The sequence below is a fragment of the Lissotriton helveticus genome, chromosome 3_1, assembly GCF_964261635.1.
Source record: "Lissotriton helveticus chromosome 3_1, aLisHel1.1, whole genome shotgun sequence".
In the NCBI taxonomy this organism is placed as follows: Eukaryota; Metazoa; Chordata; class Amphibia; order Caudata; family Salamandridae; genus Lissotriton; species Lissotriton helveticus.
Genome location: NC_136061.1, coordinates 996,279,550 through 996,296,445, shown reverse-complemented (window position 1 = coordinate 996,296,445; position 16,896 = coordinate 996,279,550). Strand labels below are relative to the sequence as shown.

General features: G+C 42.3%; 1 protein-coding gene across 3 annotated transcripts in view; it reads right to left on the bottom strand.

The window, feature by feature from the left end:
* CCDC141 (coiled-coil domain containing 141) overlaps positions 1-16,896 on the bottom strand; it is an 808,330-nt gene that overhangs the window by 63,423 nt on the left and 728,011 nt on the right. For all 3 annotated transcript variants that reach the window (XM_078681492.1, XM_078681494.1, XM_078681493.1), the window contains exon 19: positions 7,986-8,180. In XM_078681492.1, the coding sequence (XP_078537618.1) occupies positions 7,986-8,180 (195 nt within the window). The remainder of the gene's footprint in view (positions 1-7,985; positions 8,181-16,896) is intronic.

Genomic DNA, 16,896 nt, shown 5'->3' with positions numbered 1-16,896 from the left:
AAGCAAGTGGAAAATCTTGAAAAACGATGCAGACGCAACAACCTGTGCATCTATGGTCTGGCTGAAGGATTGGAAGGATCCAATCCCATTTCTTTTTTCCAATCTTTTATAGCACAGATTCTTGAATTTCCTGAAAGTCCAACTTTAAACATACATCGAGCACATAGACTTGGCCGTACTCCTCACAACCCATCTGTCCAACGTAATCCAAGAGGTGTCATTCTCTAGTTTTTGGAATACACAGATTTGTTAAAAGTCTTACACACAGCAAACGTTAAACAACGTATATCTTGGCAAGGATCCCAGTTATTCTTTTCACAGGACTATGCGAAGACCACGGCAGATAAGCAGAAAAGTTTCTTATTTATGCGCCGAGCACTACGAAATTTGAATGCCAGATTTGGTCTGCTTCATCCGTTCCTCTTTAAAGTGACTTATAAGAACAAAACAACTACCTACGATGATCCAGCCTTGCTGCAACAATTTCTTGATAGCTGTAGGGAGGACTCCATGGAATTTAAAAGATCATCTTCCACTTAATCATTTTCTCTCTCCATGCTAATTGTTGATTGTAAGTTAGCAAATTTGCCTCTATTGTACCTTTTGAGTGTCTAATTTTCCTTATGTTTCTTTCCACTAGGTTTCGTCTCCCTGACCCATCCACTCTTGTGTAGTCCATTTGAACTGATGCCTCCTTGTGGTCCTCCCGGAGTCTCATCACTGGTTGTTTGTCTTCTCTTTGTGGCCTCAACACCCTCCACCCATGTTTGAGTTTTGGTATGTGTTATTATTGTTTCTGTCTATCTTTTGTCCCTCTCTTTTTCCTCAGTCTCTCTCTTTCCTTTCTCTCTCTTCTTTCTTTTTTCTATTCCAAAATCTTTAACTTCATATTCTAGCTCCTTTCTCTTAGAGTGCTTCTTCTTCGCTTCTTTAAATGTTGCAACCATTTTACTACATCCATGTTATGCGGTAATATTTTGCAAGTTCTTATTATATTTAGTTGATTAATGACATTACGTGGTGTTTCATGGAATGTTAAAAGTTTGGGTACTCCTATTGAAAGGCAAAGAGTACTTACTCATTTATCTGCTCTTAAATCAGATATTGTGTTTTTACAAGAATCTCACCTAATTCCGTCAGAAGTCCTTAAACTCAAGCGACAATGGGTGGGACATGTCTTCTCCTTTCCAGGTACTAGCAAACAGAATGGGACCATGATTTTTTGTCACAAGAGACTTAAAGTCTCCCTTCTTTCTCAAGACTCAGATAATGTTGGCCGTTGGTTAATTGTTCACCTTGGCGTCAATGATATTCCTATCTCTTTGATTAATGTGTATGCTCCTACTAAACTTGATGGTAACTTTTGGCCACATATTTCTACCCTCTTGATGTCTACTTCTACTGCATATGTTATTTTTGGTGGGGATTGTAACCTTATTGTTGACCCATATATTGATCGTGTTTCCGAGGCTCCTTTGTTCCCTCTCCAATGCATCAACACTTTACCACTCTCATTTCCCACAGATCTCTTGTTTACTCTTGGAGATTCTGTCATCCCTAACTCCGTGAGTACACTTTTTTCTCGCCCACTCATCTTTCACAATCACGTATAGACTATTTATTTGTATGCAAAGCATTACCACTATCTTTATTGCTGGCAGATATTGGTTCTATATTGATTTTTGACCACGCCCCTGTATTACAAGACCTAGAACTGCTTCCAAATAATGTCACTGGTAGAAGATGGCATTTCAATTCTTCTTTGTTCGCCAATCAATCTTTCACTTTATCTTTTGAGGACTTTATTAATGATTCCTTTAAACGCAACATATCTTCTGTTTCATGTTTCTCTACTGTTTGGGATTATTTTAAAGCTACAGCCAGAGACCTTATTATTTCTTATCTTGCCAAAAAGAAACATCATAACTCCCAAAAAGCAAATGAGATTCTTAAAACTATTAAGTTGCTAGAGTCACTTTATACAACATCTAATTCTAAAGCTGATCTTGATAATCTATGTAAAGAAATGTTTACATATAATAAGTTAGCCACAGATAATGCTTCTGCTTATCTTCTTCTGGGTAGTGCTCGTTACTATGGTGGCCAAAACAAAGCAGGCAAACTTCTTGCCTCATATCTAAAAAACAATACAGATCGTGCCAATATTGATTATATTTTAAACTCTTCTTCCTCTCCAGTAACAAAACATTTGGAAATTTTAGAGGAATTAAAAAAATATTATTCGAATTAAAAAAATATTCTTCTTCTCTTTATACCCCTGAACTTATACCAGAATCTTTGGACATACAAAAGTATTTTGCCTCAATACAAAAACAATTCCCTGCAGATATTGATTTTTCATCATTAGAACAAGACATAAATATAAAAGATATTTCCCACGTGTTAAAACTTCTCAAAACAGGGAAGGCCCCTTGTCCTGATGGATTCCCTGTAGAGTTTTTTTTCCACTTTGCTAAAACCCTCCTTCTTCACCTTCTTTCTTTCTTCTTGCAGTTTATTTCCTCCAAGGCTTCCAGTGGTACTTTTCAAGACACCCTTATTTGCTTAATCCCTAAAGAAGGACGAGACCCTCATTTGTGTAAAAATTCTAGACCAATATCACTAGTTAATTCCAACTACAAATTATTTTCCAAAATGCTTGCTCTTCACCTGGAACCTTTTTTACAATCCATTATTTACATAAAACAATCTGTCTTCATTAAAGGACAGAATATTATTGACACTACCAGGATTTTCTTCCATTTTCTACGCAAATCTAATAAATATTCCCATTCTATTGCAGCCATCTCTTTAGATGTGGAAAAAGCTTTTGACCGTATAGATTGGTTGTTTATTTTTCATACACTATCATGGTTTGGCTTTGGACTCAAATTTATTTCTTATATTTCTTTATTATATACTTCTCCCAAAGCTTCTATCTTTACCAATGGTTCCATTTCTAAACCCTTATCATTGCAAAGAGGTGTTTGCCAAGGATGTCCTTTATCCCCCCTTCTTTTTATTCTTACATTAGAACCTTTTCTGGCAAAAAATCAAACAAAATCCTAACATATATGGCGTTCAGCATGGTAAACTTCATATTAAAATGAGTGTCTATGCAGATGATATTCTTTTGTACTTATCTAAACCAGAAAAATCTGTTCCAGCTTTCAATGCTGAGGTTAATACCTTCTCTTTAATTTGTGGTTATAAATTGAATCATGATAAATGTGAAGTTTTACCTCGTAATATTTTATGCTTTAAACAAGATTTGCTTCTACTAATTTTTCATGGAATTTGCACAAAAAAAAATATTCAGGTCTCTGGTTTGGCCCCTTTTTCAAACAAACTATCTCCAAATATGACTCATATTCTTTCTACATTATCTACTTCTATTTCTAAATGGCATCCTCTATATTTATCTTGGTGGGGCAGACTTGACACAATTAAAATGATGCTTGCTCTTGTCATTTTTTATATGATCTCAGCTACCCCTCTCAAATTTCCTGCATATTTTTTCCAAAAAATTAACTCTATTCTATCAGGTTTTTTATGGAATAAAAAGAAATCACGTTTATCTCTACTTATGCTTAAACGCCCTAAATTAACAACTTTCTAAATCCTTAAACCAAACTAACTCCAACCTCTTTCCATTGTGGAAAGATCTTGAGCATTCTTTCTTATCGCCTTCTACTTCAAAGAATAACTTACCTTCACTTACAAGACACTTATTGTCCTCACCTATTCATAACACTTCCCATAAGCTATAAACTTCCTGATTTCTCACCTCTCAAGTAAAGAACAATTTCTTAATTCCTCCATTTTGGCACAACCACCTTCTTAAAATTAAAAACAAACCCATCTTCTGGAAGTCCTGGCGAGATAGGGGTCTACTTTGGATCCATCAACTATACTCAAATGATTCTTTTCTTTCTTTTTCTGATGCACAATCACTCTACAAATTACCAAAATCATTCTCTACCAAATATAAGTCCCTGATCCAAAATATAGCCTCCTGCCTATCTTATATACCTTCTACACCATCTTCCTCAATGCCTCATTGTAATATTCTCCCCATTCTAAGTGCCCAGTCTAGTGCTTCATGTATTTACACATTTCTGACTACACCTCCTGAACATAGAGCTAAAACTAATATAGAACTTCAATGGGAACATGAATTCCACGTTTCATGGTCCACATTTTTTTTGGGGTAAGTTACGGCTAAAACTCCGTAAAACTTCAAGATCTGCTAGCACGACAAACACTTTTCTTTATATACAACAGACATATGTTTACTCCAATCCCACACTTTCCTCAAATTGTTGGTCATGTAACACTTCACATGCTGATTTACACCACATGCTTTTTACTTGTCCCCCCACACATCAATTTTGGCTGAAAGTATGGTCCCAAATTAATGCCATCTTTCATACTCATTTTTCTTTTTCCACTATTGATATTTTTCTGGGTATACTATCTGATCCCTGGAAAACTCTCTCTTATAATACTGATGTTGTGGATTTATTAATTACAATTGCTTTTCAACAGATGACAAAAAATTGGAAACAATCCGTGCAACTTTCCTTTTAAGCTTGGTGGTAGAGCGTTTGTTACAACCATCGACTAGATCGTGCTTATGTCTCTCCCATGTCTTTGCTCTTGAAAAGAGAACACATATGGTCCCCTGTGACTATTTTCCTGGATGCCTCTGAACAAAAGTTTACCCAACATCATCCTTCTTTGGAAGAAGTCCCCAAACCACCACGATTGTTTTTATTGATATATTATTTATTCATCTACTGGTGTACTTATTTATTTAACCCCTTTCTTTTTTCTGTTATAATTACATCTATTTTACAGCTGTTCTTCATTAAGTAATGATATCCTTTATGTTGCATTAAGCCCTCATATTGTATATTTAGTCATATTATAAATGTATTATCTCCTTTTTTCTTCCCCCTTCCTTTTTCACAATTATTGTAAACCCCTTATTATATATCCAACTACGTTGCTTTTTCTTATTTTCTCTTTCTATAACTATGACATTAGTTCATTTATTGTTAATTCACTTTTGGATACTTTATTTGATTCTTTGTACTCGGTTGCATCTTTTCTGAAATAAACTTCTTTGTTTAAACTAAAAAAAAAAAAATAAATGACTTTGCCTAATATGATAGACTTTGTAGAAAAACACATTCTGCTGTACACTGTTAATGCTCATAGGAATGGTGTGCGAAAGGTAAACATGCAGATACAAATACTTTTCACCCTAACTTGGTTTAACTAGAATAAAAATATTTCACTGAGTAGTGAAAAGTGTATTGCATGGCGTAAACAACGGATCTTAGTTGAGGATAACCAAATAAAAACTTTGCAAATCAAGGATGGATGAAAATTATGAACTTTGCAAACCTTTGCTTGCAGAAAGAAGAAATATTGGACACCCATATTATAAATCAGCTTTATGCTATATGTGAATGAATACGTTTCCTTGACCCTTTCTCCTGAATCAAATGCCATTTTATGTTGGTGATTTATGTATCGATTTACACTACCAGAAAGGGCAAAAGCGAGGCTGTTCCTCGCAAAAATATACTTATGCAGAATGGCTGAATCGTGTTGCTACTTTACTAAAATGTTTAATCGTGGTAATATAACCGAACTCATGCTAGGCTATCATCCAGGAGGAGGATTTGGCAGATGGCTTGTGCTCACTTGGAAACATACTTTGAGATGGTTTGTCTTATGCTTACCTTTGGTTCCTCAGTGGATCTGTTCCACTTGATGTTTGGGGGCATATTTATCATACTTTCAGGCAGCACAGCACAGCACAGCACAGCACAGCATGTCAACTTTGTTGCACTGCATGAAAGGTAAACACAGTCACCCTTGCACCATGGTCTAAGGGGGTGCCTGCTTTGAATGTAGGATTGTTTTTGTGCTGAAAGGGACACCTTCTTGCACAAAAAAATCCTGAGAGGCATGTCCCTCTTTCTAGGTGTGCTGCAAAAGGCAGCACACCTATAACGAGTAAAAACAGAGCAGGAATGTCTCCTTGTTACGCCTCCCCTAGGGAGGTGTGGTCTTTTGATGCATTCCCAGGTCTACCACTAATAGTAAATCTGTGAATGCTCCAAAATCCATGGGTGGATGTTTGGGAACACCAACTGTTCACCTATGGAATGCTTCCCTGGGGCAGAGTAAAACAAGGCAGTGATGTGCGCTGCCTTGCATACTTCAGCTTTATCAAGCAATTCAGGGCTAAGCAAGGTGGCCTTGCGTGGCTTGATTGATCCGACTTTAGTTTTGCGTCTCTCTTGTGCCCCCTTGCATGGCACAAGGATGACACAACACAATTATCAATATGGGCATTCATTTTCAATCATTGTTCTGTTGAATCGTGAGTATACAATAAGATTATTTGCTGACATGGCTTGAACGTTATTTACCAGGTTTTATTTGTTTGTAATTCACTGTGAGTCAGTGACCTCTCTGTGGTTGCAGATTATGTCCCAGGCCCCTAAATGAGATTGAAATCCTGGATTCTCCTGGCAGAACTTATGTTCATCATGACCTCTGGATATGTGAAAGGTCCCTCTGGTCACATGGGATGGGTAGTGTGAGGCTCAATGTTCCTTTTCAAATCACGTGTGCCATCGGCATGTATGTGGAATTGCTAGTGTCATAGGCCATTGTTACCTGTTTCACAATAAAATGTCCTCATAGGTGGAGTATGTTATAAGCCCACTGTGTGGGCTTTCTGTCACAAACGCAGGAGCGGCCCGTGCAGGTAAGACCGGTGGGGCAGGGTGTGGTGGATTTGACAGACGATGACGAGGGAAAATTACTTATTTATTTATTTTTCTCTCTTCATCGTCTGTTGAATCCCCCCACCCTGCCCCACCGCTCTTACCTGTAATGGCCACACCTGCTCAAACATAAGTGTGCATGACATTGCTGGTCTTCTAGCAGATGGTTTTTTTCTTTTATAAAGGTGTTGTGGAACCAATGTACCAAACAGATCATTCCTGTAGATCACATCTGCCATTGTACAGTGAAAATTAGCCACTTGTTATTACTTCAAAATACAACAACTGTGCTGAGGAAAAGGGGTCACGTTGCAATGCTCTGATTGGTTACAGATCATCCTCATTAAATTAATTTCTTCTTGTTGGGAAGAAAAAGTCCCTCATACTGTGATGGACACGGACCCCTGCCCTGACTGATGTATGGACCCCTAATGCTGATTTTTTTGTTGTAATGGGGAACAACAGAGCTCTGTAAACCACTAACACTGGTCTCCAGAGCTTCAGCTTAAAGAAAGAAATAGTGCTCACAAGCTCGGAGTAACAACACATGTAACTGGGACAGTGCTTGAAAATGGGAGGAGTTTTTAAAGCCCATATCCTAAATACAGCATGTCTCGCGGAGACAGAGCAAGCACTGAATAGGCGAGACCTAAAAATTTTAATCTTCAGCACCAGAAAGCAGAGTACACATCACTGCTCTGCCCATGTCATCTCCTCAGCTACTAACAACTGCTGCTATTGTAACATTATGCCTGATGCCCCCAGTGCAGGAGGACAGCACTAGCCCTTCAGTTGCATCAGTTCCACATATACTGGTAAGGACTGCAGAAGCGCCTACATGCCCCTCCAGGAAAAGCTTGAGGAGCTCCTGGCTGCTGCCTACTAGATCAATGCCCAAATCCATGCTTCCGCAGACCACAGGCAACACAGCTACCTCACTAGGTTATTTACTACAGCCAGCACAGAGAGTGCTGGTTGGAAAGGGCAGACGCAATTTCCATAGAGCTCCAGGAATTATTCAGTGTTAGATGCCACAAAGAAGTATGTGTTTCTGCTTAATAACATGTTCTGAACATATAAAAAAACAGTATCCCAAACAGCCTTCACAAGGAAAACACCCAAAGCCCCAGACTACTTTATCTAGAAATTGTATAAAATATAAATGTTCATATGTACCTCTTCTGTTAGCCGCTGTAGATTCTCTGTCATATCCAAATTCTTCTTATATTCTTCCACACCTCTTACAAATTCATGGAGTTGAGTCTGTAAATCGGTCATTGTCTGTTGAACAATGACATCCTTATCACTGGTCTCCCTTTGCGTGCTTGCAGATACGTTCTTTTTCATATTGTCCATCTTCTTTGTCAAACTCTAAATTAAAGAAAAAAATAAGTTTAACTTTCCATGTATTTTTGTCCTCGAACTGAGTGAAGATAATAGAAGATACCAGCAAAAATCGAACTTTGTTTATTCTTGTAATGTATAGTTATGAACGTAGGAACCACTGGACAAAAACAGGTGAACAATAGGTTGGCCCTACTGTTGAAAGTTCCAACTTCTGGTTCAAAGAATGATAAATTGGAGGCCTTTCCAACTGCACAGTCCACATAATTTGGAGAAAATCAGGAAGCACAGCAGATATTTTGAAATTGCAACAGTAGACTTTGGGGTAAAGGACATGGGTGTTGGTTGAGGGTCACCATTGGGAAGGTGATTGATACCCACATAGTCATTCATAGCTCTCTCAGTATTTACCAACATTCTCAAAAGTTAGTCACATCTAATTTACCTACCAATAATTAGTGACTGGAGCAAATGCAGAAAAGGTTTCATTTAACTATGCTTCCCTCAGAATTAGCAACCACTGATTTTAGTTCTCTGTATTCACAAAGTATTTTCCTTATAATTAGGAATAGCAAACGTATACGTTTATAAAGCTCAGACAACTGAATTACTTCTTCTTAAACCTCCTCCATTTCCTAAGAAAGCCTCTCAATTAGAAGTGTATCTCCTACATTCTGACTCTCTTCCAAGAATTCAGTTCAAAAGATTTTTTGTTTGAAATCATGGAAGCTGGACTGATTCTATTGAATTTCATGTGTACATTTATCAAGAAAGGATATTATCATAGGATTATTCAAAAACAAAACAAAAACAGCTCAACTTGGAGGATTGTAGATTCAGCTACTTTTTCCAGTAATTCTGCTAACCACCACATAACAGTTCTACTTAAATGTATGTATTTGTATTATTCAGTATTAAGAATCGAAGGGAATAAAACTGTAAAAAATTGGAGTATTGACTAGAGAAGAGTGCATCAGTTGAGCTTCCACAAAGTGACATAAAACAGTGCCCAATAAGTAAAAAGCAGGTTTCCGCGAAGAATCCTAAGCCTCCCCATGGTACCTATGGCTCAATGAGACAGGCTTCCCTTGGAGAAATTGTATGTGCAGTAAGTTACTAGCCACATCACAACATCAAATTAAAGAAAATTAACATACAATTCCAAAAACAACTTAGTAAAAATTGATATATAGGATCAGTAGCTAAGAATTATGGAGAGGGAAAAAAACAAATAATCCAGAGAAAACAATGGGGAAGACTAAAGTCAATGTCAGACTATGAGGCATTGGTGACTGGGTCCTAAGCAGTTAATCAAGCAGACATTGAAGGAATGTGAGTCAGGTAGAGTTCAGCAGATTGTCCTGGTCTGGTCAACAATTTTACTTTCTGGCTTTGTCCTTAAGATTGAAATCTCACAGAAGGCAAGGCAGAATGCTGTGGCTTCTGAGGACCCCAGAAGGTTGGGAAATCAAATCTGGGGTCTCACAGAAGCTTTAAATGTTGTTGCCAAAAGCATTTACAAGGACAAACAAAAAACTGTCGCAACCAAAGTCCTCTCGCTTCTGGGGTTTACTTTGCTGTCTGTTTCCACTATTGTGCTATGTGAACAGACTTAGTCACTTTACAAGTGCCAAAATGTTTCAGCAAGGCACGGCCGGTTACCATGGTCCAACTGGAACGTTTATTTTTGCTACGATAAGTGGCGAGTGAGACAAACCAAGAAATCTTGCCCAACGAGGTTAAACCTTTGTGGGGCAGACTTGGCACATAGCTCAGGGCAAAATGTTTCAAGTCCCAACACTGGAGGTCCAAGAAGTACCAAGCCCAACTTTTCTAAACGTTGAATAAGTTCTTTATGAGTGCTTCTATTGTTCCCAAACTTTCAAGAGATTTTCTGTGGGAACCAAGGCACAGATTCAATGTTTAAGTAGTACTCTTTACCCCTTCTTCAGGCCTAGATTAAAAGTAATTTATATCCAGGCCTGCTGATTCGTTTTTCCAATTTGTCCGCCTGAATTAGTTTTTGTTGGCCTTAGGACTCTGTGCACTTTATCACTGCTAACCAGTGCTAAAGTGCTTGTGCTTTTTTCTCTAAGCATGGTAATACTGCTTATACCTCATTGGAATATTTAATTTACTTATAAATCCCTAGGAAAGTAGCACTACATATGCCCATGGCCTGTAAATTCAATTCTACTATAGGTCTGCAGCACTGATTGCCCCACCCACTTAAGTAGCCCTGAAAACATGTTTCAGGCCTGCCATTGCACCACCCTTTGTGTGTGCAGATTTAAACAGTAATTTTGGTCTGGCAAAATAAACCTCACACAAAAAAACTGTATAAATATGTTGAAAACCCAAAATGTGTGTGCATGATTTAATAGTTTATGCATAAAATACATCTGTCAGACCCAACCCTTCCTTTTTAATACATATAAGTCACCCCCATGGCAAGCCCTGGACAGCCTAGGGTGGAGGGCATTGCATTTAAAAAGTAGAGTGTGTCCTGTAAGTGAAAACACAATAAGGAAGTTAGGTGCGACTGGATGAGCCATCACTAGCAAGATGGGATGATGGAGCTGAGTGCAGCCCCTTTTACATTTGAGTAGGCTGTGTCCTGCTCCACACAAAGAGCTGCAAAACCCCTGTAATTAGTCTGGAGCCATGACAGGGGTGGCAGGATTCCATGGGAAGTCAGGGGGAAACTTCTAGAAGCTTTTTCCCCTACTTCAAAGGCACATTTGGGTATAAATACTGGTCTTCAGTACATTCCTTGACTTATAGATACTCTGCCAGGAAGAAGGATTGTTGTGCTGCTACAATTACAGCCACTCTGATGGATTGTTGCTCAAAAAGAATTGCTGACCTGCTCTGCTGGCCTGCTGCCTTTTGCCCTCTTCCCTGGGGAAGGAGAACTGGACCAGCAACTTCATCTTAAACCCAGGACCCCAAAGTGACTCCAAGGGTTAGAATGCTAGCCTCCTAATCTGAGCCTCAAGGACATAAAATGCTCCTCAACATCCTTAACCAGCCCCTGGACCAGCTGCAGTGAGTTCCTGACCCCCAAGTGGTGTCTCTTAGGTGCTGGACCCTAAGTATGGCTCACAGGCACATTCGCATCGAAACCTCATTGCTCACAACGCAAACCATGGCAAAGCTTCATCAGCGTGATTCATTGCATTGCAGCAAAGACTGATTGCAGGAACCGCCACTGCGAAGACCCTGCAATGTCCGGCTTCAATGCCAGCCGGCTCCTGCTTTGACAACAGTGTCCTTCGATGCTCTCCCTGCTCCTTGAGGCCCTCTGCACATGAACGAAGGAACTCTTGGCACGAACTTGAGAAGGTAAACCTTCAGCAAGACTAACCTGGGACTGTATTCAACTTGCGCTCCATCGCAGTCAGTCTGAACTTTTGAATTTGACCGAGTCCAGATACCCCAAGTTAGCACTTTGTGCTTCTTGTCACTATAGTCACTTTATTCTTTAAAGATTCATATCCCCAGTTCTACTGATTGATTTCTGTTGTTTTGACCTTGTTTAATCTATCAAATTCTGCTCTGTTTTTCTAAATTGGTGTGGGATCTTTTTGTGTGGTGTTTTCACAGTTTTACAGTTTGAAGTAATGCACAAATATTTTACACATTGCCTCTAAGTTAAGCCTGACTGCTCTGTGGCAAGGTTAATTTGAGATTTGCTGGTGCCTCACCCTGACAAGGACTGTGGTTGCTGTTTAACCAGAGCTCACACCCAGTCAACAGGAAACCCAAATTCTCACACCCACCAATGGCAGGTACCTCAAAACTGGTCCTGTTTGCTTATTACCACAGCATAAAAGAAGAAAGTGTCACTAATGGAAGGTCAGCTTCAAAGGCAGGCTCACATCATGTCTTTGCTTTGACCTAAACATGAAATAAATTGTTAGAGGTTCCTTCAACTTACCTCTCCTCTTTACACATTCCTCAGATAGGAGGTGAACTTAGGTTTCCTGGGTGTGTGGGATTCTGTAATTATCTCACACTTGTTCTGCTGACAGAATTCTCCTAAAAGGGCAGTAGCCTCAGAGGCCCCCTATGTTCTCTAGGCAGACATTGATGACAGCCATTCAGGGTTTTCCAGGAAAACTCTTGGGTGTGGAAAGTCTAATTATAATAACTACCGGACGAGGTAATATTGCAAAGCCAGGTTTGAGGGCTGTAGTGTTTAAGAAATGGCAAACATATTTTCTAAATGTCCTCATTGTGACATTTGCCCTACATATGAAAAGTCCACAAATGAATTATAATGTTAATTTCAGGCAAAATGCAGCATCACTTCTAGCTGATTCCTACAGCAAGAAAGGGTATTATGAATTGTATACATAATGCAAGCCTTTGCAGCTGGTTCTTTTGCCCTGTGCCATGCAGAATCACTTTTAAATTGTGCTACTGCAAAGATATGGCCAGTATATACTTTATGTTCCATCTCCAAGCATTATACAGGTAGGCATTGTGAGCACCAAGGCACAATTTACAGGTGATATATTTTATGATGGATGTAGTCTTAAATACTTGGAAAGGTTTCTTATTATACATGATTGTACCACTTGGCCCAAAGCAATACGGAACTACTGGAGCAGCACACGTGCCACATTTTGTGGCCTTTCATGTGGGTGGTGTAAAACTAAACTGTGATGTACATGTCACCATGAACCTTTATGCCTCTTGCAGTTTTTGCATATATTTACCATGATTTTACCTAAAGCAAATATACCACTCATGGTTAGCCAATTAGTTGCCATGTTTTAGGCACAGTGGTACAAAAGGGGTGGTGATGGACGGAGCATCTGAACCAATCAAACACTCACACCCAGTCAACAGATCTGGGTTTAATCCATCACCATACTTTAGCCCACTCTGCCACCCCAGTTCAGACATGGCCATATGCAAATCAGTCTGACCCTGTGCCTCATGGGAACAGTCCAGCCCGAACTGCAAAGCCATGCCTTCCCTGGACCGGAAACAAGCTTCCAAAGACCGATTTCTGGCATTTCAGCCGTCTTCAGCCCGGCTTGCTTGAATCCATTGGCAAAGTGAGCAAGGGACTTACATCTGACCATACCCTGCCAACTTATGGCGAACAAAGTAGTACAAAAGGGGTGGTGATGGACGGAGCATCTGAACCAATCAAACACTCACACCCAGTCAACAGATCTGGGTTTAATCCATCACCGTACTTTAGCCCACTCTGCCACCCCAGTTTAGACATGGCCATATGCAAATCAGTCTGACCCTGTGCCTCGTGGGAACAGTCCAGCCCGAACTGCCAAGCCATGCCTTCCCTGGACCGGAAACAGGCTTCCGAAGACCGGTTTCTGGCATTTCAGCCGTCTTCAGCCCGGCTTGCTTGAATCCAGTGGCAAAGTGAGCAAGGGACTCACGTCTGAGCATACCCTGCCAACTTATGGCTAACAAAGTGGTGCAAAAGGGGTGGTGATGGACGGAGCATCGGAACCAATCAAACACTCACACCCAGTCAACAGATCTGGGTTTAATCCATCACCGTACTTTAGCCCACTCTGCCACCCCAGTTCAGACATGGGCATATGCAAATCAGTCTGACCCTGTGCCTCATGGGAACAGTCCAGCCCGAACTGCTGTTTCCCATTTGTGTGCGGTCTTCCCCCTCCAGTGCAATGAACATAGCCTCCCATTCCAATGAGATAGGGAACTTCCTAAGGCCTCTTGATTCCTCCCTCCTAAGTATTGTCCCCTCCACTCGCCCCCACTTATACTTCCGAGTGCCAGAGGTGTGCACCAGGCGGTCCACGTGATTTCCACCTCATGGTGATCATTCTGATTGCTAGCAGCAGTGCCATATCTAGTAATTTTAGTTGAGCCTTTAGTTCTTTCGGCCTTCTACGTAACCCCAAGAGGCAGTACTGTGCCTCCTCTGGTACCGGGAGGGTCGTGACCGTACTCAGTGTCCGACACACTTCCGCCCAGTAACCCCAGAGTCGCGGGCACGACCATATCATGTGAAGGAGCCCGGCCTCCTCTTCCTCACACCGTGGACAGGCATGGGGGGAGTTTGGAAACATTTTATGTAGGCGAGTGGGGGTCAGATATGCTCTGTGTAGGACCATCCCTTGTATGAATCTAAACCGAACATTGCGGGAGACTCGCCTGGAATGCTCCAGTATTGTGGTCCATTCTGTATCCGAGATGGCCCGGTCTATGTCCTGTGCCCAAGTGTGCCGGAGGGTAGTGAGTGACATCGCAGCATGGGCCCTGACTCCAGCATACAGCCATCGCACCAGGTGCCCTCCCGATCCCATAAGTTACATCAAGTGTACCAGTTGATGTTGAGGGGGCTGAAGGCGTTGAGGCGCCCATCTGTGTTGTACATAGTGTGTGACTGTGGCGTGCATTAAGTACATTCCAGAAGGGGCTCCCGAGGCCTATAAAAAATCGTCATGTGTAAGTAGACGGTCGTCACTAAACAAGCCGCCAACCACCTCCACGCCCGATTCAGACCACTGTCTCAACGCTAACGCCTTCCGCCAGATCTTCAGCGCCGTGTGGAGAAGTGGGTGGCAGTCCGTTGGAATGCGGCTCCCGGGGAGGAGCAGGGCGTGGAGCTCCCCACGTCTCAATCTGTCGGTCGTGTACCCTATTTCGTGGAGGTTCCATCCCGCCACCCAGTAGGAAAGCCATTGGAGTTGACCAGCATAATAGTATCCCCGGAAGTCTGGGGCACCCATCCCACCAGCTCTGGTCCCCAGCTGTAACTTACGCAGCCCTATCCGTCGCCTACCCGTCCCCCAGATTAGAGTGGTCAACAGGGAGTTAAGGGCATCAAAGACGGATTGTGGTAGGAATACCGGAATGTTAACAAAGAAATATAATAGTCTAGGGAGCATTATCATCTTGGAGATCGCTATTCTGCCCATAACGGATAAGGGTAGAGTCGTCCAGAACCCTACAGAGGCTCGGAGTTTTGCTATAGCCTTCTTGACGTTTCCCTCGATCTGATCCTCCTGGTGTCTATAGATTTGGATCCCCAGGTACTTAAACGTTTCCGGAGCTATCGGAAGAACATCAGTGCCGAACCGAAGTCTGCCAGGTTCCGGGGGAGGGCTGAAATAGAAGCCAGTTGACTTCTCGGGGTTAATAGTGAGGCCCGAGATAGCGGAGAATCGCTCAAAGATGTCATAAATGGGGGCGTGATCAGCCTCCAGGTCTCTGAGGAACAACATGATATCGTCCGCGTAAATGGATAGTAGGTGCATAGTGCCACCACTTGGTATCCCCCTGTGTTCCATCGCGGCCCGTAGGGCTATGGCCAGGGGTTCCAGAGTCAGCACGAATAGCAGCGGCGACAATGGGCATCCCTGTCGCGTCCCACGATGGATTGTGTATGTGTCTGAGACATGTCTCCCTGTGCGCGCCCTAGCCGTGGGAGCAGTATAGAGCAGTCTGATCCATGCTAGGAGAGAGGCCGGGAAACCGAACTTCTCCAAGGTCGAGAACATGAACGTCCAGTTTAGGGAGTCAAAGGCCTGGCGCATATCCAAGGCTATGCAGCCTGCCCTAGGAAGGTCATGAGTGGCAGACGCCATAAGGGCGTGCAGCCGATGTATATTCATAGAGGTGCTCCTGCCTGGCAGGAACCCGCATTTGTCTCTGTGAACCAGAGTTGGGAGGTACTGCTGCAGTCGCTGAGCTATTGCTTTACTGAGCATTTTATATTCCGTTGCCAACATGGATAGTGTCCTATAATTCGCTAAGTCCAGACTATCCCTCCCGGGTTTCGGCAGGTAGACCACTAATGCCTGCATCGTGGTTTCAGGCAGACGGCCCCTTGTCAGTGCCTCCCGGTATACTCTTTCCAGTATCGGCACCAGTGTGTCCGAGTACGTCGCGTAGAACTCCACCGGGAGGCCATCCATGCCCGGCGTCTTTTTACGGCTCAGCGACTTGATAGCCGTCCGGATTTCATGCTGCGTTATGGGGCCTTCGAGATCTTTTTGGGCATCTGCAGACAGGACAGGGAAAGGGAGATCAGTCAGGAAGGCTGCGATCTGGTCTGTGTCAACTACGTCTGGTTGGGTATATAAGGCAGTCAGGTGGTCGCAAAAGGCATGATTAATGTCCGTTTGCGTACCCACTATGCGTCCATCGTGTGCACGTATCCTAGTCACCACCGGGATGTCTGGGTGCTCCCGCACCAGGCGAGCCAGTAGTGCTCCCGATCTATCTGCCTCGGCATGCTGTCTACGCAGATACTCCCTATGATCTATGACGCGCAGTGCCTCAAGCGTGTCAGCATGGTCGATATTCACCTGCCGTAGAGCATCCCGTTTATTAGGGTCCAGCCCCACCTCACTTTGCAAGGCCTTCAATCTATCTTCTATGTCCTGCAGCCTCCTAAGGGTTTCCTGTCAGGCTCTCACTAACTGTCCAATCGATGCACCCCGAACTACCGCCTTCATGGCGTCCCAGACCACTAAATTCGAGGAAGCAGTGTCCCAATTCTCCAGAAAGTATTTATCCAGTGTCTCAGATAGGGACATTCGGAAGGGCCCGTCCTCCAGGAGCAGCGGATCTAGCCGCCAGGTGGGAATCGGGGTCGGGACTCTGCCCCAATTAAGGGTGAGCGACAGGGGTCTATGATCAGAGAAGGTTTTTGCAAGGTATTCAGGGCTGTCAATCTTGGCTATCAGGCCCTCAGGGCATAGGAACCTGTCAATCCTAGTGTGGAGAG